General features: G+C 40.3%; 1 protein-coding gene across 1 annotated transcript; it reads right to left on the bottom strand.

Annotated features, from left to right (window-relative positions):
• Positions 1-1,430: 1,430 nt before the first annotated feature.
• LOC122334862 (G-protein coupled receptor family C group 6 member A-like) lies at positions 1,431-7,184 on the bottom strand. The gene is made up of 7 exons (XM_043232745.1): positions 7,049-7,184; positions 5,848-5,962; positions 4,073-4,361; positions 3,190-3,925; positions 2,956-3,059; positions 2,466-2,583; positions 1,431-2,329 (listed from the first exon to the last, which is right to left on the bottom strand). The coding sequence occupies exons 1-7, from the start codon at positions 7,182-7,184 to the stop codon at positions 1,431-1,433; spliced, it is 2,397 nt and encodes a 798-aa protein (XP_043088680.1).
• Between the last annotated feature and the right edge of the window lie 10,343 nt (positions 7,185-17,527).

Below are 17,527 nucleotides of genomic sequence, written 5' to 3'. Positions count from 1 at the left end.
ACAAGGAGCAAGACCACTCCATCTGATGGCAAGATGGTTTAGAATCACCAGCTGCACTTGTCATTTTCAGATGACTCTAATAACCAGACACAGTTGTATTTGACTCTCTCCAAGTATCCTAGGAAATCACCTTAAAAGGACGTTTAGAAAAAAACAAATGCCAAAGGAGTTCTCTTCCAGTTAAAATAAATAATTCTTTTTATCTTTCAGATATAAAATATTCCTACACTGATCTAAAGTGTATGTATTTCTTCTTCTGAAGCAAGCAGTGTCAAATATTTTGTCCATGCCATAGAGTCCCTCTGTATCTTCAGGAGGACGAGCAGCTGAAGAGATTAGTAAGGATTTGAGAGTAGTCCTAAGCATGCACATATGTCACCTTAGAGAAAATAAAACTCACAGTCTCAAGACTTTAAGCTTATTAAGGTAATCACAGTTGTTTTCAGGTAGCTTTTTATAGCTCAATCCCAGTGTCCCATAGAAATGTTGATCAAAATGAAAATTTTGTTCAGTGAACTCGTGAATTATAAATATTAAATTTGTGGTGTATCCTGTTTCAACCTTTTTAAAAAAGAGAAATGTATTTATTATGTTAAACAGTACATAAAACGGTTTGGTTCTTAATAAATGCATTAATAATAATAACATTTGCAGAGATCTGATGCTCTGGTTTCTTTTAGAATCAGGGTTTTCTACACTTAATATGGTGACAAAAGAAACAATATACAGCTAGAGCCACTGATAGGCATTCTGACATCAATGGTAGACAGGGGGAATGCCTTCCCCTTCCTGTTCTTGCCTCATTGATAAGTTCTTTGCGAGCAGCTGAAGCTATGCACTATAACGATGTAATAATTAAATCTCTGGATCTCATGACAACCTCTTCAAGCCATATGTTCTGTCATAAAATGCCATTGTCTTTTATTGAAGTTTATCTTTATTTGTTTCCACTCTATTAAGACATTACATTCATTAAAATATATAACATACAAGTTGCTTAGAATTAAGCAATAAAACACAAACAAGACTGCTGTGTAATTTATAACATTTGCTTTTATATCATATGAATGGTTTATTAACCTTAACCAACATAAGTAACGCAATAGCATTAATGTTACAATCTTAAAATGTTGCAGATATATTGTTTTCCTTGCCAGTTTAATTAATATTTACAAAAATAATAATAATTTTCAGCAGTCCACTAGTTTAAGTTATTTAAATGAAAATTAGATTTGTCATGATATAAACATTTTAACATTTTTGTATGTACATTTATCAAATGGATTTGCTCCTAGTTCTTTTCCGTAATGTCTGGTAAGGAAATTCTAGATTAATTGAACCCAAACCAGTATCAGCTGAGTTAATGGTATTTTGTGACCCCATTATAAACCCAGGTTGCAGTGTTATGTCTGGGATTAAGTCAACAAAGTCTATATGATTATTGACTCTTGCAATATATGCCTCTCGAGTAAGTTGTTCTTTCTTTTGCAGAGAGCCATGTACCATTTAGGTGCAAAGTGACAGAAGATAACTCCATAACATGACACCAAGATGGCAGCCACTTGAATTGAATAGCGCTCGTTGACCTTAGCAATGTATACAGGGGTAAAACAGACCCAAACAAAAAGGTAAATTAGCATGCTTAAGATGATGTGACCAGTCTCATTGAAAGCCTGAGGCACCTTTCTCCCTTTGAAGGCCATCAAAAAGCAGACAAACGCTAGCAGTGCAATATAGCACAGCATGATACCAAATCCAATGCCAGAACCTTCACTGCACTGTAAAATAATTATCATACTTTGGTCAAACTGAATTGCCTCTACACCTGGAGAATCAAATATCAACCACAAGATGCAGATTAGGGCTTGAATGAGAGTACCACAGGTTATGATAACAGGAGGCTTGTAAAACCTTTTAGCATGTCTCTGACGATGCGGTGGAAGAAATGATGCAAAGGTGCGTAGTGCTTTAACCAAAATACATGAAACTGTGAGAGAGAACCCTAAGGCATACAAGATTTGTCGACCCCTGCAAATGTGAACATTGGGTTTGCCAATGAACAATATTACACTAGTATAGCTGAGTGTTAACCCAACCATTATTACAAAACATAGGGTTCCCCCTGCCTGTTTCATGACTGGTTTTCCATAAAAGACCATGAATATGATAAGGGTGAACAACAACAAAAGATAACCTATTGCAGTAAATGTGAGTAGAATTATAGAATGGGACCCATCCCATGTCCAGTAGTCCTCTTCCTTTGGCTTACAGGAAATCCATCCTTTCAAAGACCAAGTACCATTTTCACAAGGAAGGCAATTTGGTAAGTCTAAAAGAGAGTTCAGTCAGAACATTTTAAGTATCTTACAATATGTACAATATGTTCCCTTAAAAAAGGATATCTATATAATTTAAGGTTTTTAACAATTTTTAACAATACCATATACTATCAAGTGATTACTTACTTGTTTCATTAGAGTAAGTACCCTCTAAACATTGTGTGCAATTATGACAGCATGATGTTTTAAGTAGTTTCTTAGCTGTACCAGGAGGGCAAGTAGCAGAGCACATGGAAACAGGAACCTAAAACATGCATGAAAGCATGGTTAATACACAGTCCATAGATACTATATGTTGTAATATCCTGTTGAAAAGACCAGGAATGATGGGTTCATGCGGATATACTGTCTGGCTTATCTAGGAAGATAACACAAAAACTCTGTGGTTAACCTTGAAAAGACCATGTTGCTGAACATCAAATGTGCTGGTCCACCTACAACTTGGATCAGCATGCAAATTTATATGATTCAATTCAAGTTCTATAATTAATAATTATTATCTTACCGCATTGTTTGGATTATTCCATATTATGGGTGCTGTAATGTGAACTTCTGTTTTTGTCAGATTGTAATTTCCAACAACAACAAAGCGTCTCTGACCACTTGCTTCTTGTACTTGCCAGTTTATTAAATCATATCCATTCATAAAATTTCCAGATGCATTAAAATAGAATGTTTGATTGTCCATAGTAAAACTGATGTTTTCAGTTCCTTGAGGAGCTTTCAAAAGAAAAGATTTATATAAAATAAGGTTCCATGTTTTTTAATGATGTATCTAGAAATTATATCAAGACCACATTATGTGTGTTATGTTATGTGTGTTAGTATAAATTAGACATAAACAATTTACTTACCTTCCATGGTGGAAAATCCCGTTCTCCAGGGCAATCAGTTTCATTGCAGTTTAGAAGACGTTTCAAAGCATGAACAATAGACCATACAGCTAACCTTTCCCCATAGGTCATGCTGATGTCGACAGCTTCTGTTAGAGAACCAGTATCTTTCCCTAACTGCCTATATTCCTCAAGAAAAAGGTTTACAGATCCCGGAGGAAAAGTAGGTTTCTGCAAAAACTCCTTAAAACCAGGATTGGGACCAGTGATGAAAGTGAACCCAAAAATGTCACCTACTTGGTTGATTCCCTCCATTTGAGATATATTTCGTGACATTGACCAAGCATCACTTGCAATCCAAATACGCGTGATGTTCTGCCAAATCATCTCCTTGAACAGTTTTGAGACCAGCTCTTCCTTTAAGATAAGTACCACAACTTTAGCTTCAGATAAGCGGATTGTTTCTGCCACCTCTTGGATCCTTTTGTCGATATCATTGTTTGCTAGGTAATGAGGCAATACTTCCTGGAAAGCATGACATATATCTGCATCTTCTGAATCAGCTAAGAAACTTTGTAAGGCATTTTTTCCATAGTCATCATCCCCATAGACCACCCCAACCCAATCCCAGTGAAAGTGTTTCATGAAATTAACCAGAGCTTTGGTTTGGTGAACATCACTGGGAATTGTGCGCAGGAATGCTGGGTATCGGATGCTGTCACTAAGCGTTTGTGCAGATGATGTTGTGCTTATCTGTTTTAAGAGAGAGAAAATACTGATATTAAAGAGAAAGGAACATTTATTGTTGATTTTTTTTTTTGTATCTCACGACTGAGATTCATCAATGAGACTCTCTCAATTACCTTAAGATTCAACCTAAATGAACATAATATTACTAACCTGTGGGACCATGTATAGACTCAGAAGTCGAGCCACTGCAAGAGAATCTTCTGAGAAACGTGCACCAATGATTGCTTTTACATTAGGCCTTTCAAGCACTTCACATTGGACAGGCAGTGTGCCATTAACAGCGAGAAGCTGCTCGGTGCTCTGAATGGCCTTTGATGCATGAGAGCAAGTGTCACAGATGTAGTAGCCCAGCCGCACACCCGGGAGGAAACTGGAGTTATTGATTGTTTCAATAGTATGCACAACAGCTAGAGTCCTTACAAGTGAAATGAGATTTAATCTACAAAGGAAATTATGGAAATTTTGATCAGAAATTAAAATAATACATATTCAACTTTCTAAGTAGTTAGATTCTTAATATTTTTTTCTTTATATAAACTTAACATTAGTTCTCAGTTAAGCTGATATAAATGATAAAGTAACTGTTATAATAAAGGCATTCCCTTTTATTAAGACTATTTAAAGCATTAAATGAATGTAAATGATATCTCTTACTGAAATATGTAGTAGAAAAGATGTATGTTATTTAAAAAACTGACAACCCGTTTTTGAACTATGGAGGGGGTGCCATTATTTTATGTGCACATTATATTCTGTGTTGATGATGTCAAATGGTTGCACTGCCCCTGGTGCTTTTTACTGCAATACAACTCAGAATACTATAAAATAATATACTAATGAGATATTGTCAGTTTTTTGGTTGTAATTTGGTTGTAACACTTTATTTTGAACACTTTTATTTGATGATCCCTTATGAACATTCTGTCAACAATAAGTAACTTTGCACCTACTGTACATGTCAACTAAATTTTATTATAGTATAAGTAGGCTGTCTGATTATTATCTACCATTATAAAGTAAAACCATTATTTTCTGTCAAAGGTCAACAAGAGAAGCAATGTATGACACTCCTAGCTGTTTTCCTAGCAATAAGAGGTAGTTAAAATAATTCTGGTTATTGGGAAGATGTCAGTGGATAAATAAAACTTCATCAAGTCCTACTTCTTTGTTTTCTCTACTATAGCGCTGATGTTTTTGTCTCTTTTAGTAGACCACAGCTACGAAAAGAGCTTACAAATGGCTGGGACAAGAAATGCTATGCCATCCTGTTAGGATGTAAACATAGCTGTGCTTATCATTATGCCTCGGCTACTAAAGAGGAGTTTCTCAGCGTTTTTCTCAGATTTCCCTCTATATCCAGGGCGTTTAGACTTCTTGTGGAGAAAAATGTATGATACAGCATTTGGTTTAAGCCTATATCCATCGCCTCTTGTAAGCTCTTTCAGTAGCTGTGGTAATTATATCGGCATTTTATTTTCGGAGTTGTGTAATTCTAGCTCCAGTTGCTGACCGAGTGCAACCATTTTACATCATCAGAATAATGGTGCTCCCCATAGTCCAAAATATATAAAACAATGTGAATTTGTTTAAAAAAAAAGTGTTTTCAGAATTTATTCATTATATTATTTCATATTATTTAATTGTTATTGTTATATTCATAGCATTATTGTTATTTACATAAATTGAATATCATTTCGTGTATTATTAAAATTTTCAAGAAATAAACTTAAAGCAGCTAAAGTACTTGTTGGGTTATAGATCTTTAATTATTCTATCCCAGCAAGTAACATTTTAACAAATAAAATTTAAGTGATGAAAATCAATACTCAGAGTCTGGGATTATTGGTAACACACACACACACACACACACACACACACAAACTAGTGTACATATTATAACAGGAAAAAAATATGTATATACTCACCCTGTGCAGTTGTATTTTTCAGGACGTTCTCTCACATGTAGTGTCTGTACTTTAGAATGGCAAGAACTGAGAATTCCTATCCGTATATCCCCATCTGCCCAAGCACCACATATGCCTGGTGAGAATTCGCAGGCAGACCCAGAACCAGGCAAAATAAGAAAACCCATTAAGGGCCAGTAAAAGTCTTGTAAAAACATGGTACAATCTGACTCAGAACACCTGTAACCTTAGAGATCTTTTCCCTTTGACAACAGGGGTAAAATGCATAAATAATCTAATAGTCGTTCTGGTTTATATACGATAAACATGGAAAGAGGCTGGCTCATTTTGAATGAACACAAAAAAGGTGTCAAACAATCGTGTCATTGGATCAACTCCAAATGACAGCCAAACATACCTTTATTCTAAAGCATTCCTCCACAGACCGGTTCTACACAATCCTAAAAACTCACATTACATTCCACTGAGAGCTGAAATTTGAACCAGCTGAAATTCCTGGAAATGCCGTATGCGTGATTGTATATATTGACATTTTTATTATTATTATTATTATTATTATTTTATTATTATTATCTCTGTCACATTTTGCTGGCCAGCACTTGCAAGGACTTGCAAATTAAATTAAAGGTTTAATATTGGCCTTGTGTATCCCCAGAATGTTTCTTTGAAGTTTCAGCCATTTTTCAGCCGGTCTATCGCTTAAATGCAAATGAGCTTCATATTTCCACCCTGTCTTGCATATTTGTATCTCTCTCTCTCTGCATATCTACAGTAATACCTGAGGGTGAGAGAACGTCTTGTTTACATATGTAACGATTGTTCCATGATAGAGGGGAAGGAGACATTATGTTGTTATGACAGACTGGGGTCTTGCTTGAAGCCTTAGGCACTCCAGGTCACACGGTATAAATAGGCTAAAGGTGTAACCACTCATCAGGTTTTGCTGAGAAACCAAGAATTGGTCCCATGGCAAGGGGACATCTCCGTTCCCTCCATCAACGAGGGATACATACATAATCAAGACATTCCCTATCTGTCAGTCACTATGAGTTATGTCATAATAACAAGACTGGGGTCTATGGAAAATAAAACAACCTGAACCCTGTTGTAACGAAGAGTCAAAGACAGTTGGATCCATGTGCGACAAGACTTTAATCGTGGTCAGGCAGGCAGGGTCAAACAGGAGCAGTCAGTACAATACAGGGGAGATCAAAGACGTAAACGATAACAGGCAGAAGGTCGGTAGGCAGGCAGAAGGGAACTAGGGTGACCCTTGAAATCATGTTTCCCAAGGACGGGCCGTCCACTGCATTGTGATGGGATGCAATCACAGCCATGTACACTTTCAAGGTGGAGGGTAACAGCTTATGCTCCAACCTTTTCCACAGGAAAGAAACTACTACTCCAATTTTGCATCTTCAGGGGTCTTTGGACAAGAACACCAGTTTATGAACAGACTCAAACCTGTTGAAAATGCACACTGGCTGCATTCTTGAGCTTCCCTGTAATGTGGACAGCATGCAGAAACTTAAACTGTGTGTAAGAGTTCACCACTGGACTGTAATACACCTCCTAGTCAGCAGGTGGCGCCTCTCTCCAGGCTTCTGCTGAACTGCTCCTTTCGTTTGCCCTGATAGGTGACACCTGTGTTCAGCACTATTTAATGAGTTTGTGCCATGCTTGTTTGTTCAGTCTTGAGCCTTGGTTTCCAGTGTCAACTGTGAGATAAGTCTGTCTTGAGTTTATGTTTTTGACTATCATGTCTACTTTGTTTTTCCCTGTTTATTGGAGTCACTGATTCCTGTTTTGTTGGACTTTTCCTCAAGTAAAGTTTGATTTATTTTTGAAGACTTTTGACTCTGGCTTTTGCTACCTCTGCACCTGAATTCATTTGTTGGGAAGTTAGCTCAGCCTGTCTACACAGAGCACTGAGTCTAGTAGACCTGGGTTCGATCCCCACTCAAAGCAGAACCGTTACAGCAAGACTGAACCAGAAATATGAATACAGCAGAGGAGACTTCACCACCTTCCAATGTGGATCGGATTTTGGCGGCCATAGCAGGACAAGCTGCAGCCATTCAGCAACATGAGCAGGTTCTTACAGAGATTCTTCAGCGCCTAAGTGCTCAAGACACAGCTACTGCAGGTCAAGAACCCCAGCAGCCTCCGGCTAATCCTGCTGCAGCGCTAGCAGTTTCCTAGCGGAACCCAAACTGCCAGCACCAGAACGATTTGATGGCAATCCAGAAAGGTGCCGTGGATTCCTCACACAGTGCACACTGATATTTCAACTACAACCTAGTAGCTTCCTTACGGAGGGTAGCAAGGTGGCCTACATCATTACCCTTCTCACTGGAAAGGCATTAGACTGGGCCTCAGCTTTGTGGGGCCAAGGATCACCACTCACTACAGATTGTGAAAGCTTTATTATTGCGGAGATGAAGAGGGTTTTCACCATCCAGCCAGTACAGGAGATGTGGATTATCGTTTGCTTCAGCTCTCTCAGGGCACTAGGAGTGTGGCAGAGTTTGCAATTGAGTTTCTTGCACACTAGCTTCAGAGAGTGGATGGAATCAGCAAGCTTTGAAGGCCACGTTCTACCAAGCATTGTCTCCCGAGCTTAAGGACGAGTTAGCATTTAGAGATCCTGCTCCAGATTTAGAATCTCTCATTGATATGTCTATCCGGGTAGATCATCGGCTCCGGGAGCGAAGGAATGAAAGACGCCGGAGACCAGAGTGTATCGCCCTCAAGAACCCTTCAATGCTGTTGAACCACCCTGGAAATCCAATGAGTTGGAGGAACCCATGCAGCTAGGTAGAACCAGATTAACTCAGACTGAAAGGGATCGGCGGATGAAAGAACAGCGCTGTCTGTACTGCGGCAAAGCTGGCCATTTCCGATCCAACTGCCCAGAATTGTCGGGAAAAGCCAGTTCTCGTCCAGGAAAGGGGGGACTGGAACGAGAGTAAAAATCTTCTCCCATCCTGCGACCTCGGGAGCTACAATCCAAGCCACCATCTTTCACAATAACCAGCATCACCAACTTGGTGCTTTCGCCGACTCTGGGGCAGCTGGAAATTTTTGGACTTAGAGCGTTGCCAGGCGCTTGGGCCTTCCATCCATGCTTCTTCAAAACCCTCTAATGATCACAGCTCTAGATGGCAGACCTCTGGGGTCAGGACAGGTTAGTCACTGCACATCATTACTTCAGTTTGAGATTGGCAGTCATAAAGAATTAATGAGATTCTATCTGATACAGTCACCAGGGCTCCCCTTAATTCTTGGATTTCCGTGGCTAACTTCTCATAACCCAGACATTGACTGGTCTAAAGGGGCTATTAAAAGTTGGGGAACTAACTGTTGTGTTTCTACCCCCCTCTTTTGCCATTCTCCCGAGATGCCTGAGGCACACCCAGAGCCTTTGTCTACACACTCCACGGGGCCTGAGATCCTCAAACAAGACTTACCCAACCTTCAAGGACTCCCTTACCTGTAATTTTAAGATCCTTGGATTCTCGTCCTGAGTTACCTCAAGTTAGCATTGAGTCATCTGAGCTATCCCGAGTTCCTTTAGAGTATGCTGATCTGAGGAGGTTTTCAGTAAGTCCCGAGCCACCTCCTTCCTCCACACAGACCATATGATTGTGCCATTGACCTGGTAACTGGAGCATGCCCACCACGAGGTAGACTCTACTCCCTCTCTGCCCCTGAGAGGACTGCCATGGACAAGTACCTCAAGGAAGCCTTGGACAATGGTTTCATTTGTCCTTCAACCTCACCTGCTGGAGCGGGTTTTTTTTGTTGAAAAGAAAGATGGTGACCTCAGGCCCTGCATCGACTACAGGGGCCTTAACCGCATCACTATTAAGAATCGCTACCCCTTGCCCCTGATGACGACTGCTTTTGAGATCCTGCAGGGTGCCACCATTTTTACTAAATTAGATCTGCGAAATGCTTACCATCTTGTCAGGATTCGAAGGGGTGATGAGTGGAAGACGGCATTTAACACCCCAACGGGCCACTATGAGTACAGGGTGATGCCCTTTGGCCTAGTAAATGCACCTGCTGTGTTCCAGGCATTCATTAATGATGTCCTACGGGATATGCTGAACAAGTTTGTTTTTGTCTACCTAGACGACATCCTCATCTTTTCATGTAACTATCAAGAACATGTACAACATGTTAGACAGGTCCTTTCTCAGTTACTGAAACACAGCCTCTTTGTCAAGCTAGAAAAGAGCGACTTTCACGTGTCCTCAGTCCCATTCCTCGGCTTTGCTCGTATCTAAGGGCAGTTTCAGATGGATCTGGTGCAGGTTCGTGCAGTGCAAGACTGGCCCCAGCCCTGTTCTGTTAAGCAAGTTCAGCGCTTTCTTGGATTTTCCAACTTTTATAGAAGGTTTATTAGGAATTTCAGCTCAGTCGCTGAACCTCTTTCAGCCCTCACCAAGAAATCTGCCCAACCATTCTTGTGGACAGGGAAAGCCAACCAAGCTTTCAATAAGCTGAAACGGCTCTTCACGTCTGCTCCCATCTTAACTCTCCCAGATCCCGAGTTGCCCTTTGTAGTGGAGGTTGATGCTTCAGATGTGGGGGTTGGGGCAGTGTTGTCCCAAAGAGCCAGGGTTGACAACAAGCTTCATCCTTGTGCTTATCTATCCCGTCGACTAACTGCGGCAGAAAGGAATTACGATATTGGAAACCGGGAGCTGTTGGCAGTAAAGGTGGCATTAGAGGAGTGGAGGCATTGGCTGGAGGGGCCAAGCATACATTCCTTATCTGGACAGACCACAGAAACCTGACCTATATTAGGGAAGCCAAGAGGTTAAACTCCGCCAAGCCCGCTGGGCTCTGTTTTTAACCGGTTTGATTTTGTTCTTTCCTATCGACCAGGATCCAAGAATTCTAAACCAGATGCACTTTCGAGACAATTTGACCTGCCAGAGGAGGAGTCAAGCCAGAGTCCATCTTACCCACCACCAGAATAGTAGCAGCTATCCAGTGGGGCATGGAGGCAGCCATTAAGAAAGCCCAAAACCAGCAGCCAGATCCAGGTAATGGTCCACCAGGACGCCTCTTTGTACCTAATCAACTACGTTCTGATGTGTTGCAGTGGGCACATGCTTCCCCCTTCTGGCCATCCTGGGGCTACTAGAACATGCAAACTTATCCGAAGGAGGTTTTGGTGGCCAAAGCTGCAGGAGGATGTCAAGACTTTTGTTGCTGCATGTACTGTGTGTGCCCAGAATAAGGATCCCAGAACCCACCCTCAGGGACTACTGCATCCCTCCCTATCCCTAAACATCCATGGTCACACATATCTCTGGACTTTGTCACAGGTCTACCTAAATCTCAAGGTAATACAGCCATTCTGGTGGTAGTGGATAGATTTTCTAAGGCTTGTCATCTATTGCCTTTACCTAAACTTCCCACTGCAAGCCAGACTGCAGAGCTTCTAATGCAGCATGTGTTTAGGATTCATGGCTTCCCCCAGGACATGGTCTCTGATAGAGGTTCTCAGTTTACCTCCCGTTTCTGGAAGGCTTTTGGCCGCATCATTGGGTCACACATTAGTCTATCATCTGGTTTCCATCCCCAGTCTAATGGGCAGACAGAGAGAGGGTGAATCAGGAAATAGAGAAGACTTTGAGATGCTTAGCAGCAGATAATCAGACCACTTGGAGCTCTCGATTAATTTGGGCAGAATTTGCACATAACACTCTCTACCATTCTTCCATAGGCATGTCCTTTTGAGTGCCAGAATGGCTTCCCTCCTCTTTTGTTCCCTGGACAGGAGCCTGAAGTATGTGTTCCAGCTGCTGCTCAAATGGTTCGGCGTTGTCGACAGACCTGGCAGAAGGCACGGGCAGCTCTACTGAAAGCTTCTCAACAACAGCGGAGACAATCAAACCGGAGGCGGAGGCTGGGACCAATGCTTCGTCAAGGTCAAAGGTGTGGCTGTCCACCAGAGACCTTCCGCTGCGAGTGGAATCTCGCAAACTGGCTCCACGTTATATTGGCCCTTTTAAGATCCTCAGGAAGATAAATCCAGTGTCTTACGCCTACTGCTTCCAAGATCCATGAGGATCCACCCAACGTTTCATGTCTCTCGATTAAAGCCTGTTGTTTCTTCTTCTCTGTCCCCAGCTCAAAGGCCTGCCCCAGCTGCCCGTATCATCAACGGACAACCAGCTTATACAGTGCGCAGGCTGGTGGATTCTCGTCTGGTCCGTGGAAAAGTGCAGTATTTGGTCGACTGGGAGGGTTATGGACCAGAAGAGCGCTCATGGGTTCGGCTCGAGACATTTTGGACCCTGAGCTTATTTCAGTTTTTCACCGTTCTCAAAGAATCCATCAAGAGAACGTCAGGAGCCGTTCTTAGAAGAGGGACTCCTGTAAGAGTTCACCACTGGACTGTAATACACCTCCTAGTCAGCAGGTGGCGCCTCTCTCCAGGCTTCTGCTGAACTGCTCCTTTTCGTTTGCCCTGATAGGTGACACCTGTGTTCAGCACTATTTAATGAGTTTGTGCCATGCTTGTTTGTTCAGTCTTGAGCCTTGGTTTCCAGTGTCAACTGTGAGATAAGTCTGTCTTGAGTTTATGTTTTTGACTATCATGTCTACTTTGTTTTTCCCTGTTTATTGGAGTCACTGATTCCTGTTTTGTTGGACTTTTCCTCAAGTAAAGTTTGATTTATTTTTGAAGACTTTTTGACTCTGGCTTTTGCTACCTCTGCACCTGAATTCATTTGTTGGGAAGTTAGCTCAGCCTGTCTACACAGAGCACTGAGTCTAGTAGACCTGGGTTCGATCCCCACTCAAAGCAGAACCGTTACACTGTGTCTCCTTGGTGGTTGTTGTATGACACAACCAATACAAGTATGCAGACACTTGGCTGAGAAGAAAAATCTGTGGTTCAGGATTAGATACTCACTTGCCAAATTTCATTGCCATTTGAGTCAGAAGGGGCTAAAATGTGTAACGAAAAGACACCCTCACATATAAAATTGTAACTATGCAGCAGTCAGCTACAGTTTCACATCAGTTAGTGAGCTATAAATCGCCTAAGGAAAAATTACACCCATTCTCTATTATAGGAGAGTAAGAATTGTACAAACTTGTTAAATCATCTAAACCAGCAACATGTATGTTAGACCCTATTCCATCTAAACTATTTAAAAAATCTGCTTCCAGAAGTCATAGATTCTATTTTGACCATTATTAATCCATCATTGTCATTAGGATATGCTCCCAAAACCTTCAAACTGGCTGTAGTTAAGCCTCTTATTAAGTACCACATCTTGACCCCAAAGATTTAGTAAATTACAGACCAATCTCTAATCTCCCTTTTCTGTCAAAGATACTAGAAAACCTACTATCCTCACAACTGTATTCCTTTTTAGAAAAAAATGGTATCTGCAAGGATTTCCAATCAGAATTTAGACCGTAACACAGTACTGTACTGAGACTGCTCTCATTAGAGTTACTAATGACCTGCTTCTTTCATCGGATCGTGGTTTTATCTCGTTATTAGTGCTATTAGATCTTAGCACAGCATTCAATACTATCGATCACAACATTCTCTTGGATAGACTAAAAAACTATGTTGGCATTAGAGGAAGCGCCTTAGCATGGTTCAGATCATATCTATCTGACCTCTATCAGTTTGTAGCAGTAAATGATGAGGTATCATCCTGCTCACAAGTGAAATATGGAGTTCCTTAAGGCTCAGTGCTAGGACCGTTACTTTTCAACCTATACATGTTACCTCTGGGCGATATTATCAGGAGGCGTGGTGTTAGCTTTTACTGCTATGCTAATGATACTCAGCTCTATCAATCAATCAATCATTTTTATTTATATAGCGCTTTTAACAACACAGGTTGCATCAAAGCACTGTACAGTATGAAATATTTCATATAACTCTATATTTCAGCACAGCCTGGTGATACACAACAAATTGAGAATCTAACAGAATGCATAGTCGATATAAAAAAACTTCTTAATGCTAAATTCTGAAAAAAAAAAAACAGAAGTGCTAATAATTGGACCTAAAACCCCACATGTAATAATCTAGAACACAGCCTAACACTTGATGGCTGCTCTGTTAATTCTTCATTATCAGTAAGGAACCTAGGTGTGCTGCTTGACAGCAATCTTTCCTTCGAAAACCATGTTTCCAGCATCTGTAAAACTGTGTTTTAAAAATATATCTAAATTACGACCTATGCTTTCAACATCTAATGCAGAAATATTAATTAATGTGTTTATGACCTCTAGGTTAGATTATTGTAATGCTTTATTTGGTGGTTGTTCTGCACGCTTGATAAACAAACTTCAGCTAGTCCAAAACGCAGCAGCTAGAGCCCTTACTAGAACTAGCAAGTATGCTCATATTAGCCCGGTTTTGTCAACACCGCACTGGCTCCCTATCAAAAATATTATATCGGATATATTTTAAAATCTTATTAACTATCTATAAAGCCCTGAATGGTTTAGCTCCTCAATACTTGAGCGAGCTCTTATCACATTATAGTCCTGCATGTCCGCTGTATTCTCAAAACTCTGGCCATTTGATAATACCTAGAATATCAATATTGACTGCGAGGCGGCAGATCCTTTTCCTATCTAGCACCTAAACTCTGGAACAATCTCCCTAACTTTGTTCGGGAAGCAGACACACTCTGTCAAGACACATCTTTTTAACCTAACCTACACATAACACACCAACACACTTTTATTATTCAAATCCGTTAAAGATTTTTAGGCTGCATTAATTAGATTAGCTGGAACCTGGAACACTACTCATAAAACACACATTGTGTGTGACATGTAAATAGAATGGCATCTACGCTAGTATTATAGTCTTGTTTCTTTCTTAATCTGTCTCACAGTTTGTATCGACTAGATGGTGCATCAGCACCCAGAGATTATGTTCATCAGAGACCAGAACGCCTAGATGCGCTCCGTGGAGAGATCACCAGATCCTGATGCACACACACATACACACACACACTCAGTCATTTACACTATCTGACACAGCTGCATTTAAAATTGAACTGGAGGTTAAGTGCTGGGCACTCGGTCAGAGGAGAACTGGCCCCAACTAAGCCTGGTTTCTCCCAAGGTTTTTTATTTCTCCATTCTGTATGAATGGGGTTTTGGTTCCTTGCCGCTGTTGCCTCTGGCTTGTTTTGTTGGGGACACTTAACTTCTAGCGATTATCGTCGAATTGATTACAGAGACTGTCTCTGCATTTAATAATAAATTGTTTAATCTCGTTATTATACATCCCTATCATTGTATTCTTCTACTTTATACTGTTCATTCCTTTGATACAACTGTGTTGTTTAAAGCACCATATAATTAAAAATGACTGATTGATTGATATCTACAGTATGTCACAGTAATGTGGTAATATTTGCTTAATGCCAACCAAATATTGCAAATATATGCAAAAAAAGAAGGCATGGTTTCAGTAATCACAATGGTGTTGATGCAGCCATGTCAGGGAGATTGTGTGTTTTAATGTGCGGACCAGAGAGGGTAGCGTGTGCGGCCGCCAGACTCCGCCCCTTACCTGGACCCTTCCCCCTGGAACACTGCCTGACCTGCACTTCCCCTGAAGCACAACAAGGACACCAGTTCCCCCTTTTATTTGGACACTTTCTCCCTTGGACACTTTATTTTGTACCTTTTCTTTTAATAAAAAGCCTCTCCGAGGCCTGACGCCACGCCCACTGTGTCTGTCGTTGGCTCCTCCCGTCACAGTTTCCTTAATCATGACTCTTGTCTTGATCTTGTCAGCATTCTGAGACATGCGCCTAAGACTGCACATGCGCACTTGCTGATCTCACCTGAGAAATAAGCTTCCTATCATGCTATTTCAGCATTTGATGTTTCCTAATACAAAAAGATAGGTGCTGCACTCCTGCAAAGGATGCCTGAGAGGCGTTACAAAGATGGTCACCAAGTGATTTGTCTTAAAGAGACTTTGCTATAAATAACTTCACAAGTAGATGTCAACTTATTCTAACTCTACTCTACCAGTCTACTAATACTCTAATAACACAACAATGAGAGTTAGTAGATACATAAATGCAACATTACCGCTTTGGTTAACATCCAACATAAGTCTGTGTTATTAGTTTAAAGCTGCAATCCGTAAGTTTTGCCGTGTTGTCACAATCTATGTTTAAAAACGTGGAATTGCAGTTCCTTGCAGAATTATTTTCCACATGTTGGGTTGTACTTCGGCATGGCTCCAGTGAAGATAAATCTAATGTTTTGCGGTGAACGTGTAGCTGTCAGTCACCACACCGGAGTGACTCCTGCACTTAACTCTTTCCCCTCCATTGACAAGATATCTCGTTAGGTTACAATGCTTCCCTGCCAAAAACAAGATATTATGGTGATCCCTGTTCTAGGTGTATTACAGTATGGTAAGGAAAGGAATGAGCTACAGGACATCCCAGGTCTACCAGGCTCCAAAAAAAAAGACAGACGGAAAGGATCAGAGACAATGTAGATCATAATATAGGTCAAATATGCAGATCATGCTTGTAGATTGTGTTTTAACCCTTCTGAATCTGTTTGGGACAAAGTAGGCTAGTCAGTGACGGAGATACCTTAACAGACCCAGAATATCTCTTGTTATGTTGTTATGTATAAATTATCTGCCTCCTGCAGGATCCTCACATGCAATGCTATAGCTAAGTCTAGTAGCTGTGACTCAATTTTTATGTTTACAGACTTTAAATATTGGCTCAGTGCCATGCTTGAATTTCCCACGAAAATCTAGTTGATCTAATGTGAATAATAGAGTGGCTAAATAATAAAAAAGTCATTGCGTTTTGTCATGGATCGCAGGAGTAATGTAATGAAAATAAATACAATGCTAGTATAAATGCACAAGTTTACTACAGCATTTTTCATCACCTAATAAAATTAGAATTTTTTAATTGTTCAATTCTAATTATGTATGATTAGTTTGACCAGTCACATGGGGCTTTTGTTTAAACAATGGTTGATTTTTAACTGTTTTACTAAATAACTGTTGTCAAAGCCTCCCTTACCTTCCAGCAATGCTGGAGATCAACTAAGGCATTTATTAATTCAAACATGTGCATATTCATATAGTCTCTTTTAGGTTCAAATATTTGCTTACTCCTGGACAGAAGAGGTTGAGCAGGTGCAACTGGTAAATTAAGCTGGGAGTTTTCAGTCTTGTGTTGTACTATCAAGTTATGCATTCAGTATGAAGTTTCATGGTTCAGAGGTTTTTAACAAAAACTATCTCACCATCTTTCAGGGAAATTCTCAGTGGGACACTTTGTAATGCGTCAAATATCACTTGAGAATAAGTGTCTTCTTTTAACATTTGTTTGGCACATCTAAAGTCCCAACAGGAAATTCCCAGCAAACCCTGTCTTTGTATATCTGGGTGTGGCAATGTACAATATTATAATTTTAATATATTATAAAATTAAAACGTTGACTTTGTTTCTTTCTGTTCTATTTATTTATTCTTATTTATTATCTATTGCTTGTGGTATGAGCAAAACAAGTTGGATTTGTGCTGGTTAAACAAACTCTGAGCACTGAAAAGATATTCAGTAAGCTCTGCTACTTTTTTATCATCAATACTTCACCTTCTACTTCGTGCCAGGATACTCTC

Source organism: Puntigrus tetrazona, unplaced genomic scaffold, assembly GCF_018831695.1.
Source record: "Puntigrus tetrazona isolate hp1 unplaced genomic scaffold, ASM1883169v1 S000000657, whole genome shotgun sequence".
Lineage (NCBI taxonomy): Eukaryota > Metazoa > Chordata > Actinopteri > Cypriniformes > Cyprinidae > Puntigrus > Puntigrus tetrazona.
This window is presented reverse-complemented; position numbering and strand designations above follow the sequence as displayed.

Bases quoted from the DNA above. Each gene is read 5' to 3' on its own strand.
- LOC122334862 (XM_043232745.1), bottom strand. From the start codon at position 7,184: ATGGCTGTGATTGCATCCCATCACAATGCAGTGGACGGCCCGTCCTTG. The intron at 3,060-3,189 runs GTAAATTGTTTA...TTCTTTTGAAAG, and splicing joins TTTTCCACCATGGAAGGTAA to CTCCTCAAGGAACTGAAAAC. The intron at 2,584-2,955 runs GTACAAGAAGCA...TGCATGTTTTAG, and splicing joins ATGATTTAATAAACTGGCAA to GTTCCTGTTTCCATGTGCTC.